The sequence below is a fragment of the Gossypium arboreum genome, chromosome 12, assembly GCF_025698485.1.
Source record: "Gossypium arboreum isolate Shixiya-1 chromosome 12, ASM2569848v2, whole genome shotgun sequence".
In the NCBI taxonomy this organism is placed as follows: domain Eukaryota; kingdom Viridiplantae; phylum Streptophyta; class Magnoliopsida; order Malvales; family Malvaceae; genus Gossypium; species Gossypium arboreum.
The window spans coordinates 108,842,791-108,856,593 of record NC_069081.1 but is presented as its reverse complement, the minus strand read 5'-3'; the positions used below and the strand labels follow the sequence as shown (position 1 = coordinate 108,856,593).

The window sequence follows — 13,803 nt, the reverse complement described above, 5'->3', positions numbered from 1 at the left end:
CTTGCATAGAAAAAGCATGCCCATCGATTCTTCCTTGTAACATTGTGTTGTAGATCTTATTCTCATTTTATCCTATTTGAAAGGCAATTACTGTTGCATAACTTGAAATGAATAGCCAACGGACATCTATATTGAATTACATTGTGTTTTAGGATCCTAGAACACTAGGATTGGCCTAAATTTGCTATGTACCATTCCATGGTACGTTGGAGCTACTCTCTGTTAAAGACTTCATGTCCTAGGTTTTCTGGTCCAAAAAGGCAAAAAGCTTTGCCTGATCTCTCTCTGAACATAAGCTGGATCTTAGTTAGTATGAAGAATGAAGAGCCTTAGATCACTGCTCGGTATGAAAGTATTACTCTTCAAATACATGAAAAAACTTTAAAAAAAATTAAACATACCCATGTCAGATGCATCCATATCCGACATTATAGCCAAATCCAAGCAACACAGTCAACAGAAACTAGGAATTGTATTATAGTGTCCTCAAAACAAACCATGTTAGAAAAAGATTTAATGACAAAAAACTGACATGAAAGCTTGCTTTATTACTGAAATGAATTGCAGTCTGCAGTATATTGAAAAAATGCTTCACATTCATATTAAACATTGAGTTCCTGAGGAAGACATGATACACTAAGCATGCTTCATTTATCAACCATATGACATCAAGATTCAAGATCTATCTGACAAGATATTAATGATTTGTTTATTAAACAGCCATGACATGCATATTATCTGCAAATACTGAGACAGCCATGACAAATTAAACAACAAAATTTATCAGAAAGAATTCAAACTAACTTTTCTTCATGTATCTGCATTTCTGTTCTAAATCATGTGTAGCAGGATTCATGCAATCCAACTAGTATATACAACATTCAGTTATACAATCGAGCAAAATTCTGTAAGTTGGAGGGTAACATACATGGGAATGTAAAATATAGATATCATACATTGGAGCCGATCAGATCTCCAGCAGTATAATTACACTGCCACTGCTTCTGGCCTTTTGCTGGTTTTGATTCCTCTAATAGCTGTTTAAATTGTTGGTGCCATAAAATTTTATTAAAACGAATTGATTTATATGCATGAAAAATAATAAATAATACCTTATCTTTACCTTCAGCATAATCTTTTGCACCAAATACAGCTGAACCAGCCACTAGAGCATTTGCTCCTGCCTCAATAACCTGGCGGCAAAGCGAGAAGTGGGTGAGAGGGAGAGTTTTAACAGAGAAACCACCCAATTTTTTTAATAGTTATGAATATCATGAATAATATTAATAATATGAAGAACATACTCATATCCTACACTCACACTCATCACACTTGAATCAGAGTAACATAGGTCAAGAAAAAGCAACAACAGGGCTCAACAAGTGATAATGTCAGAATTTAGGACACAGGTTATGCATGGAGTGTATAGATTAATGTTGTCTGAAGGTAAACCACATGATTCTAATGGGGCACCTTATATGCATTCTTTGGACCAACTCCACCATCGACTTCAATCCATGGATTAACACCCTGCAAGGAAAATATATGAAGAAAATTTGACCAAATTCTAAAGCATGAATAGATAAAAAGATGAATATATAGATAGAAGCAACTGATACCTTCTCCGCGCACATACGTCTCAAGTCAGAGATTTTCTTGACTTGACTCTCAATAAAGCTCTGCCCACCAAAGCCGGGGTTGACCGACATAATCAAGACTAGATCAACGACTGTTCAAATGCAAAACAGAGATTATCAAGTCAGTTTTTCTTTTCCCTTCAATTTAGCCAAATGAACTCAGAACACCTGTACTGGAAAAGTTACAATGATGCAGAAGGACCTCTCATGCATAACAATCAATTGCTTCTGTTTTAGTAAGAAAAAGGAGGCCATTCTTAGAACATCCTTTTAACTATTTCTTCATCCTTTATTCCTGACTTATCAATAGGCAAGGCCTAGCATCGATCAACTACTTGGCTCCGGTATGCAATAAGCTGCATATAAAATCATCCTTCGACGGAAAGACAGGAAAGCGGAAAAGAAATCGAAAATAAAAACTCACCATCAAGTACATATTCTATCGTACTAAGCGGGGTTGCAGGGTTTAAGACGACTCCGGCTTTAGAGCCCAGATCTTTTATCTACACAACAAGAAAAGTTTTCAGAAATTTGTGGGCAGTTTCATAAAAGATACGCAGGCAATAGAGAAAGCGAGCAAACAAGATATATTATTGAGCATAGGATGGCAAACAATAAAAAAAATTCGCAATAGTATCAGCAACACCTTGATGGTCATAAAACAAAAACCTGTAAAAGGAAACTTTTGGACATGCTGACCACAAAGTTTTAAGAGGCAATAATGCACGGCTTAGAGTATGAGAGAGGCTGATAAACCTAATACTTTAAAAAGCTTTAACTGCAAAAACTGAGTATCAATGACTGATTCTTAAGTCATGCCCCGGAAGAATAGTGAAGGCAAATAAGTTCAGAACATAGAGTTAGCTTGAACAGGATGAATTCAGTAGGATTTTATAGGCTCCTACGAATCCTGAACATTCCTTCCCAATGTCATGTGGTACAAAGCACGATACAGCAAAAAAGATTCTTCGTGCATGAATTTCTTTATCAGTAGTTTTTAACTAAAAGTCAGAACCCGTGCAGCAAAAAGCTTAACATAAATAATATGACAACTTCCAGTTAAAAAGCAAGTGAAATTTTGCATAAAAAAACAAAGGTTTTTGAACTCCACTTGATTTGAAGATAATATTTGGTAGACTCCATTTAAAGATTGTATGTAAATTGTTAACTTTATCATGGAAAATATGTAAGAACGGCCCGGGGAAAGAAATGTCTTACTTGATTAAGTGTACGATGCAAATGAATGGTTGATGATTGCTCACAGTGAACACTGACTATGTCTGCTCCAGCCTTAATAAAATCTGGGACTCGCTGCTCAGGTTCCACAATCATCTGCAGTGCATCAAGCTCAGGGTGAGAAAATATCTTTATTACTGATACTGGTTAGTTAATTATGCAAAGCAGCATACCAAATGCACATCTAGTGGAAGATCTGTCACAGGTCGTAAGGCATCAACCACAAGAGGTCCAATCGTAATGTTTGGAACAAATCGGCCATCCATTACATCAACATGGATCCAATCACAGCCTGCCACTTCTACGGCTTTCACCTAGAAAAAACGCGACATGTGAACTTCAAAGACAATATTCAGATTGAGTTCAATACCTAAAGCAATAATGCAGCTGAACCAAAACCTGCTCCTCCAACTTAGCGAAATTAGCAGAGAGTATAGATGGGGAAACAATGATATCGCTTTTCGAAAATTTATCGACTCGAGCAGTTGCCTTCACTACTGTAGCAGTTCTCCTCCTAAACATTTAAGAAAAGAAAGTTACAAAAGCATATTAAAATTTCTTATGAGACCTTGAAGAACAAAATTCAAATCTGATTGAAATCATACGTCTAATTTGTATCTTTTCACTGCAATACAGTGATAACATCTATTACATTTGCAACCCTAAAAGGCGCATCCAAGATAGCAATTTTGCTCCAAAGTAAGCACCAAACCATGCAACTAAAGTTTCATCGAATTGCTTAGGCAATACACCAAACATTAAATAATCAATAACACTGTAATAAAATCCCAAAACCTTATTTGCTTTATTACAATTTAAGTACCAAATATTCTTGATATATATATATATATATATATATATATATAATTGTACAAGCCCTTTACTTTCATCACAAACCAGCTTCATTTGTGTTGAAAACATTACAGAATAATTTTCAAAAAAATGAAACTTTTTTCTGTAAAAAAGGTTTAATTATCGAATTGCAAACGAAATTAAGGTCCTTCACAAGAGAATGTCAACATTTCTGAACTGGAGTTTTTCGCAATACCCCAATAAATTTGCTTCTTTACCATCTAAAACTCTAAGGAATACGCACACAAAATAAGAAGAGCAACCCAGAAAAGGAATTTAAAAATGAAAAAGATTACCTAGTAAAAGAAAAGGACCTGGGTTGAGAAAGATGGGTTCTTAGAAGCCTAAGTCCCCCTCCAAAGCCATTAACTTGAGTTGATGAACACAATGAAGAAGCTGTTGACATCTTTAATTTCCTTTTACCGTCTCTTTTCTTATCAAAAACTGCTCTCCGTTATATCTAATCTGTAATGGAGTTTGGAAATTAGAGCCTTAGTTTTTTTTTGTTTTTTTTTTTTGTATGTTAAAATCTCACCACAGAGTGACTTGGAGAGAGAAAATGTCAAAGAAGGCAATGACAAAGACAATACTAAATTCTTCAACAAAACTCGGAGAGACTTAAGAAGGAAATTATGTAATGGTAACACGTGTCGCTTTGATATATGGGTTACTTTGCTTTATCTTCAATGGTTGGCGATGCGTACTGCTCAGATGTGCAAATTAATGGACACAATTAGATTTAGGTTTAGCCCATCAATTTAGTACCTAAAGCATGCTAAAGTTATATTTTTTCCCCACTTTTAGTAGACGTTAACAAAAAAAACATTGGATAGATTTGACCAATGAAAAATGTGCCATTTAGCATATTGTAGCCAATAAAAAAGCACCACTTTACCTTCTTTTATAAAATGTGTCATTTTCTTTGAGAAAATATGTATAAACCATAAAAGAATTGTAAAAATAGAAATAAAATATAAAAACATATATGTCAATTATAAAATTATCAATATATATAAACAATCTGAAATATGTATATAATTTTTCCTTCAATTTTTTATATATTATTTTTATTTTTATAATATTTATGGTTTATACACATTTTCTCAGAGAAAAATATATATTTTCAAAAACACAACTTTGGTATTCTTCGTATACCAATTTGAGACAAAAAAAAAAGTTTAGATATCAAAGTAAAAAAAATAAATACACTTCGAGAGTTAAATCGTGAATTAAGCCTATATAGTTCTACCTAATATTTTTTAAACCGAACCGATGGTCAAATATGTCAAGTCATTGATTCATCGATCTAACTAATTTAACTAGTTTGATTAAAAAATTATTAAAAATTAAAAAAATCTTATTCAATCAATTCGTATCGGTTCCTGATTTAATCAATTCAAAACCACTTCAGACTAGTAACTTGGTCTGTTTCCGGTCTAATTAGCTGGTCTAGTCTAGTTCAAACAACACTAATTCTACCCCCCATTACTCTAATAAGTGTTCGTAGTTTAGCATTATTTTTTAATATGTTTTTTTTAAGTTTGATTTAAAATTTAAATGATTTTGAGAAGATAAAAAGGACCAAATTTTATTACTAGTTCATGTACTATATGTAAGTTATGGACTTAATTCTTATGTTCTAATTTGATTAGTTTTAGTATTTTTATATTTTTCAATTTTTAAAATTTTTGACTTGACCTAAACACGAGCAATTAAACCTATTAGGTCAAATATGTCATTAAACGTGGTATTATGTGTGCTACATAAAATTTTAGAAATAACGGGGTTTAATTTATTAGATTTAACATCTATCGTTTGTGCTAGAGCTAAAATTTTAAAACTTGAAAAAGTACATAAACTAAAAATGACCAAAATTAGAGTACAAAAGTTAATAGCAAATTTCTCAAGTAGAAAATATACAGTTACTAGTTTGTATATCGATGCTATACTAGGATTAATTGTATTTATAAATTAAAATATATTAAATAAATAGTTATGTTTATTTTAAATTATAATAAATAAATAAATATAAAAAATTGTACACAGATTATTACGGAATGTTAGATTTATAAAATTGTTTGTTTAAAAATAAAATTAGAAACATTTTAAATAAAGTTTACAATAATTAATAAATACTAAAAATCATGAACTTATGAATTACTTTTAGTATTGAATGAATTTAATTAAAAGCGATGAATAGGGATGCATTTCTAAAACAATCCAAAACTTGTCTATACTATATATATGACCATAATTTTTGGCATATTTTTAAATAATTCTAAAACATTTATATAAAAAAGTTAAATAAAAAATTTAAAATAACCTCAAATAATATAACTTGTTTTAAATATGGAGGGTTATTTTTATAATTTCCTAATTAAATTAGACTCGTGATATTAACTCAATTAAGGATTTCATTAGTAATACAAATTATTAAACAACGAATCAGTTGAGTTGATAGTCGGATCAATTAGACTTGTCAAATCGAGAATTGATGATATGATTGGTTGGAGCATCGATTTTGAAAATATTGTTTAAGAGTAATAGTAACACTGCCGTCTACTGCTTTCTTGTTGCTACTGGTCAGCCACCATTTCAATCTGTAACTACCGGCCTCCGCCTTCAAGATGCAATCAAAAGTACCCAAGATAAAAGTTATAGATGAAAAGATGAAACCAAAAAATAAAATCTGAAGAAAAAAGAGAGATGAAAAGATGAAAAAGTTTAGGCGGCAAGGAAATTAGGGAAAATAAAAAAGGAGAACAAGTGGAAGGAAATAGGCTTTGTTTTCGGCCACGGGCCTAACCATATCTGGGCCTTGACAGTAATTTATAAATTAAAAGATTGGTCCAAGTGATATTTTAAGTTAGTTTTTTTTACTGAAGTGCTTTTTTTTTTAATAATTTATTATTTTATATTATTAAACAGTGAACCGATTAAACTGGTTGAATCGGTCAAATAAAAATAATTAATAATCTAACTGGTTCGACCACTAACCTGATTCTAAAAACATTGTATATGAAAAGAAGTGAGGAAAAAGCAGGGAAAAATGATTGGCCGGCGTTGAGTAGAAGCAGATTCGGGCCGCCAGTAGTAGACTTAAGTTCAGTCCACAATTGCACGGGGCCATTTTTGTTGCTTCTAATTTGGATCTTTTAGCCCAAAACTCCATTGGGTAACGTTTCTATTCATTTAAGTATATTGTAAGTAATAGCTTTCTAAAAAAAGGGTATATTGTAAGTACACCCTTAAAAAAAGTAAACAGGGTATACGAATTCTTCTAATTCCAAGAGCTTAGGACCAGCAAAATTTTTTCGATTTTTGAATAAAAACCAATTTTAAAGGAGATCAAAATAGCTCTTAAACAGTGAAAAGATGGAACCGTTGAAGCATTTAATGGGATATGTTAAAACTTTTTTTTTTGTTTGGGGGGGGGGGGGGGGATTAAATTCTAAGAGAAAGAGGATTGATTTTTGGGACGGTAAAATGAAAAAAGAAAAATTAGCTCTTGGAAAGAGGATTAATTCTCTATTATACAAATGGTTATAATTTTAAGTTGAAGGGTTTGACAGCGCAATTTTTTTTTTTTGTGTGTGTTTGTAAAATAAGGAAGTTGAATACAATTAGTCGTAACAAATTTTGTAATGGTCACTAACGCTTTTTTGTAGGGATATTCATGAATTTTCAATACAACAGGATTATTTATGCCTAAAGCTGCATAGTATCCGCCACCATATTCGTTATGTGTAGTATACAACACCTTTATATTTAGAATAATGAAGTAAATTTAAAATTTTTATATAAAAATATATTTAAAAAAACATATTAAAGTTATTGATTACTTTTATTTACTTGAAAATTTATTATTTTTCAAAAATATTTATATATTTTTTGAAATTTTATCTCATAAAATAAATTTATTTTATCAAAATAAATCTAAAAAATTAATATAAATAATTGTGATTTAGTTTTTTCATTATTTTAATTTAATAAATTTGGCTATCTACTTTTACAATGGCATTAGTTAGTTCCTTAACTACTCTAATTAAAATGATAACATGAATTTGTCACACCCCAAAATATAGGATTTTAGTTGTAATTAAAAATAAAAAATAATAATAAGCGATAGACTTGATGGTTAAGTAGCTTAAATATTCAACAACCTAGGATGAAAATCACACTAGAATATACATTAAATAGAGTAAAAGTTGAACAATAATGGTAGTAGCCCAATTGGTTAAACATGCTATTTCCCTTCCCAATTGACTTAGGTTTGAATCTCTTTTTCTCTTTTTATTTCGTAATTTTGCCAAAGGCACTCTAAAATATATTTATATAATTAAGTGTCAAAATTTAACAAAAAATGGGAAATACCCTAATGGTTAAGGCCCCCTTAAAAGACCAAGGTTTGAGACGCTTCCTCCTCCCCTTTAATTTTAATTTTAATTTTAATTTTAAAGTTTGGCAAAATCTTGGGAAAATTGTAGGTGAAGCCTCTAGGAATTGGCCCAATTTTTTCCCAATTAGAATTTATATCTTGCTATTCCTCAAAATCCTAATAGAATTAGAATTCTACCATATTTTTATCTTCTTTTCCTAATTAGAATTTCAATTTGCCCCTTTAGAAATCTTGATAGAATTTGCCCTCCATTTTTCTATTTATTCTCTATTTGTTTTCTTTTCATTTTTTTTCACTATATTTTCATCCTAATTGTTAATAATTATTTTTGCTTTCGTTATCAAATCAATCCCTAATAAATTGATTCTCTATAGATTGTTGAATTCATCGTTAATAGCCTACGTAATTCCATCAAGTTCAGTAAATGCATCTCGATCTTAAGTGTATGACCCCAAATTTTGTAAAATTTCTATTCGATATTGATATTTCAAATCAATTAGTCGATCTTTCGCGGTTCTTGACGAATCTTTTATTAATATCGTTGAATCTTGATAAATCTTAAAAAACAAACCCTAACTCGTGTACAAATGTCGTTTGAATGACCCGTTATAAATGCATCGGACCAGATTTGAACGTGAGGGACGTCGCTCGGAATCTCGGTGACAGATGTTTGTTCTTTTACAAGCGAGTCGAGGCAAACCGTGCCTCAAAATAAGGCCACACGACCAGCCACAAGGACATGTGAGCCACCCGTGTGGACCACATGACCCCTCACATAGTCATGTCCCCCTAAAACCCTGGGTTTTTCGATTCTCACACGGCCTACCACACGGTCATATCTCTTCTGCACCTTGATTTTTCAATTTCCACACGGTATCAGTCTGCCACACGACCTAGCCACATGGTCGTGTACCTCATCTACATGGTCTAAGGCTTTCCACGCGGTCCGATCACATGACCGTGTGTCCCCTATTTTCCAAATCTTACAGTTTTTCCCTATTTTTTGAATTTTATAGTTTTACCCCCTATTTTTTAAATTTTTTAATTTTTCCCTTATTTCTTCAAATTTTACAATTTTGTCCCTATTTTTCCAAATCTTACAGTTTTACCCTTATTTTTCATATTTTACAATTTTATCCACTATTTTTTTAGGTATTATAGTTTTTCCTCTATTTTCTAGATTTTATAGTTTTGTCCCTATTTTTTAGATTTTATAGTTTTTCCCTTATTTTTTAGATTTTACAATTTTCCCTATTTTTAAGATTTTATCATTTTGCCCCTAATTTTCAAAATTTACAATTTTGACCCAAAATTTTATGTTTTGACCACTTTATTTCTGGATTATTTTTAGTGTTTTATTTTATTCAGTTAAGTCTCTGATAAAATAAATAATGTTAGAATCCATGATCCGATTGGTTGAATTATTAATATTTTGTATATGCATGATATATTCAGTTTAGTCCCTGTGTATGCTCAAAATTGTCTTTAGAGTTTTTATTTGCTCAATTAGTCCTTGATATGTATTATTCAAAAAGTTATGATTTAATGACTGAAGTGTTATGATTATATTGTATGTGAAGTGTATATTACATGTTATTGTCATTGGAAACAAATAATATGTTAGTGTTAATAATGCACCAACCTATTGAAATAAATGTTAAAGCATGTTAATTGCAAGTGATGAATCAAATACATGTTAAGTGTAAGTATTGCTAGTGTTGACTTATTCTATTTCAAAGCGTGTCACATCGCATTGCATGGGGTGGGATGATATGTACGGAGGAAGAGTGCTAGTTTAATCTGTAAATAGTATGGTTCGATTATGAACCAAGTGTTAGTTTGTTTAATCTGCAAACATGTTGTGTACTCACAACAAGTGGCAGTAACTGCAAATAGTGTGGTTTGATAATGAACCAAGTGGTAGTTTGTTTAATCTGTAAATATGTTGTGCACTCACAACAAGTGGCAGTAACTGTAAATATGTGGTTCGATCATGAACCAAGTGGTAGTTAATTTGCAAATATATTGTGCACCTACAACAAGTGACAGTTACTGTAAATCTGCGGTGGTTTGTCCACAACCCAGAGATATAAAGTTGGATTAGTTCTAGTGAACTCATAGTGTGGTGTGTAGCAGAGGAGTATGATATTTTCTGTTAAACTAGAACTTTATGGCATTTATAAATCATGTGCACACAAACTGGATTTTCTGTGATGACATATTCATAATTTTGTATAAATTGTTGAGTGAATTGAAATACCGATATTTTGAAATTGCTATTATGATTTTTGAGATACTATTGATTGTTTAATCTAAAAAACTAATACTCTGATTTTCTAGTTATCCTCAATTATTCTATGTGCTATTATTTAGTATGACTTATAAATTGTTTGCACTAGTTTTGCTTGTAATGAAACTCACACTGAGTTTCATAGCTCACTCCATTTTTAATTTCCATCTTTTCAAATAATCCACCAGGCTAGGACGTGAACGCGACATTTAGAGGGGCTCGGTTCGAATCTGTTTTTTCATATAAATATTTTAAAATTATTATTTGATAATTCATTATTCAGAGATTGTATGAATTTATTTTTGAATTGTGGCATGAGACTTAGATTTTGGTTTAATTTAGCGCGCATGACATTTAACTTGATTTAAAATATTATTTTTAATTAATTAAGCATGAAATATAGGTTTTATTAAAACTAAGTTAAAAATCACTTTCCGCTTCTAATTTATAAATAAACAATGAGTAACAAATAAATGAAAAAATTAAGTAAGTTTTCCTAAAGAGATCACGGTTACTTAGGGAAGTTAAACTAAAATGTTTTTTTTTATATAACTTGTCAGCTTTTCTAAAAATAGACTGAATTTTATTCTAACATAAATAAATATTTTAAGTTGACTGTTTTATAAACTCCAATCGTACCACGTCATCTCGGTGGCCGATGTAATCTCCTAAATTCAGGCCTAATGTTTAGGTTGGGTTGGGGAGGTCATAGAATTTCTATTAAAAACACATTTATAACACAAAAATATATTTATGCATGAAGTTGGAATAAGTATTTTTTAACAAAAAATCCAACCTCAACAATTTAACCGAATTAATTAAGAATATCAACTATTTTAACTAACTAATGATATTATGTAGAAGAATTGAATTATATCGAATTAAAGTATAGATAATAAATCTTAAATTTAAACATGATAAAAGAACCATAATCATAATTCAATATAAAATAACTATTTATATTTTGATTTAATTCAATTGGTATAATTCAAATGTTTAGTTTATAATTTGGTCCAAAAATAATAGCCCAATGCGGATAGGGAATCATACTAGTTTATCAATAATAAATCAGAACAACTATGGGTTCAACATAATAGTTTCAGCCATATCTAATTTATTTCATACTAGTTTGTCAATAATAATGCATATTCCACTTCATATCCAATCTTTTTCAAATTCACTTGTTACTGTCATATAAAATTCAAATAAATCCTTCTCGACAGAATTTAGCAAAGACTTTAAATTTTAAAAGCTGTAGGTCACCTTATGAAGGGCCAGTTGGCCTTTGGTTACGTAGCCCCTCATGTATTTTTCATGCTTGGGATTTGGCATTTATTGGAAATTGAAACCTATAGCAAATAAAATTGAACTTTTTTGAAGGTTGACAGCTAGCTAGCTTAGTCTATATCTTGAGTGCTTCCAAATAAATATTACTCTTTTGAGATATTGATGGATCATATATTCCTAAGGTATCCATGAAATATTTTCACATATAAAATTGGATTTTTGCTTTTTATTCCTAGGGGATTGAAAAACAAAACTAGTGAATACTTCAAAATAAAATTAAGGTAAAAGGATGGGGGAAATGTCAATTACTTTTTTCAACATCCAACTTAATATCAACTTATTATGGTGGATAGATCAAGTAACATAAAATTATATAGTGGTTAGTGTATAAGCCCAAATTGTCCGGGCCCGATGTTAAACCTTTACAAATTAAACCCAATACCCCTGACCCATTTACTTTATAAATGACTCGGGCCCAAATACATAACAATGCCCTAAACCCCTTAACCCATTTGAACCCAATTCAGAAGCCCACTAACCCATACCCACTAACCTAAACCAACCTAGCCCACTAACCCATACCCAACACCCTAACCACCTTAACCCTAATCAGCTCCCACTTGCCCTCAGCGCTGACAACGTCCCATCGCAACACCCCATGCCGTTTGCTACATCCACCACCTGCTCCACTGCAAAATAAGAAGGACACGTAACAGCAACAAGAAGTAAACAGACAATGTGACCAAATAGGGTATAAAACCCGAATCAAAGTGGTAAAAGGGGGGAATTTTTGGATATATGAAACAACAAATTCGGCCATTCAAAGAGAAAACCATAGTTTTAAAACACCAAACGATTGACTCTAAATCACTAAGGCAGAGAATAACAGTAAAACAGAGGATAACCAAAAGTAAAAAGAAAGAAACAACAGAAGGTGGTTTGCATTTTTTTCTTTTTTCTCTTCTTTCAAATCCTTTTTTTCTCTTTCTTTTTTTTTTCTTTTTTTCTTTCTTTTTATATACATATACATATACATATTGTTAAAAAAAAAACAAGAAAAAAAGCTACCTTTTGAACTTCGCCACTCATTTCATGGTGGCAAGCCACAACGACAATGACAGATGGCGATGGTCCGGTGATTGGGATTCTACCGGAGAGGGGAAGGCTGGAGAGAGTTTTAAGGAGAGGTTTTCAGTTTTTTTTTGGAAAAGAAGAATGGAATGAAAATTTTTCAAAAAAATTTGGCTTTTATAGCATGGTAAAACGGCATCGTTTTGTGCCTAGGGTCTGAACGCCAAAACGGCACCGTTTCATCTGACTCGCAAACTACCCGACCCAGTACCAAGGGGATCCGCGTGTTTTTATTTTTTGGAACAATTTCGCTGCGAGTCCCTCCATTTTCTTTTATCTTCGCAATTAAATTTTTTTCATATTTCTACATTTGCCCCGAAGTTTCTTCTTGATTTCATCTAAGTCCAGCGTGAAACGCTGCACTTAGGAGAGTGGGATATTTCTCCTTCAATCCTCCTCGTTGGTTGCGCGTTTCAATTTGGTCCCTCTTTTTTTTTATATTCCAAATTTGCCCAAAATTTTGTCTTTAGAATTCGATTTAGTCCGTTTCCAGTATTTTGCCATCTTATTTCCAAATTATTTTCTTTTGGATTATTTTCTATTAATATTCAATATTATTATTAATCTTATTATTGTTGTTACCATTGTCCTCATTAACGTAGCATATTATTTCTATTTTATTTTCTATTATTGTCCTTATTAATGTATATTTATTATTATAATTTACCTATGTTTTTTTATCCTAGTGTCATTTTTATTACTATTTCCATTATTTTTATATATAAATATACGTATCTTTTTACTATTGTTTATAAATATGTGTATTATATATTTTACATAGTATTATTAGTAGCTTTTAATATTACTGTTTTTGTTAATGTATTTGCATGTCACATATATATACCATTAAGTATACTCCATGTTAGGCATATATGTCTATTAATATTATTATGAATATTTATTCTTTTCTAAATATTATATACGCATAGATACTTTTATATGTTATATATACTTTTTTATATATCATATTA

At 31.1% G+C, this 13,803-nt stretch overlaps 1 protein-coding gene and 1 pseudogene across 2 annotated transcripts; both read right to left on the bottom strand.

Annotated features, from left to right (window-relative positions):
• Positions 1 to 779: 779 nt before the first annotated feature.
• Positions 780 to 4,330, bottom strand: LOC108479667 (ribulose-5-phosphate-3-epimerase, chloroplastic). Of its 2 annotated transcripts, none has more exons than XM_017782388.2 (9): positions 4,040 to 4,330; positions 3,273 to 3,387; positions 3,047 to 3,187; positions 2,856 to 2,969; positions 2,062 to 2,140; positions 1,620 to 1,729; positions 1,474 to 1,530; positions 1,124 to 1,193; positions 780 to 1,037 (listed from the first exon to the last, which is right to left on the bottom strand). In XM_017782388.2, exons 1-9 carry the CDS (start codon positions 4,129 to 4,131, stop codon positions 988 to 990), a joined length of 828 nt encoding a protein of 275 aa, XP_017637877.1. In that variant the 5' UTR covers positions 4,132 to 4,330; the 3' UTR covers positions 780 to 987. The 2 variants fall into 2 exon arrangements, with proteins under 2 accessions (XP_017637877.1, XP_017637876.1); XM_017782387.2 differs by having other exon boundaries at positions 4,022 to 4,329.
• Positions 4,331 to 12,272: 7,942 nt separating this feature from the next.
• Positions 12,273 to 13,803, bottom strand: part of LOC128285505 (uncharacterized) — a 37,997-nt pseudogene continuing 36,466 nt past the window's right edge.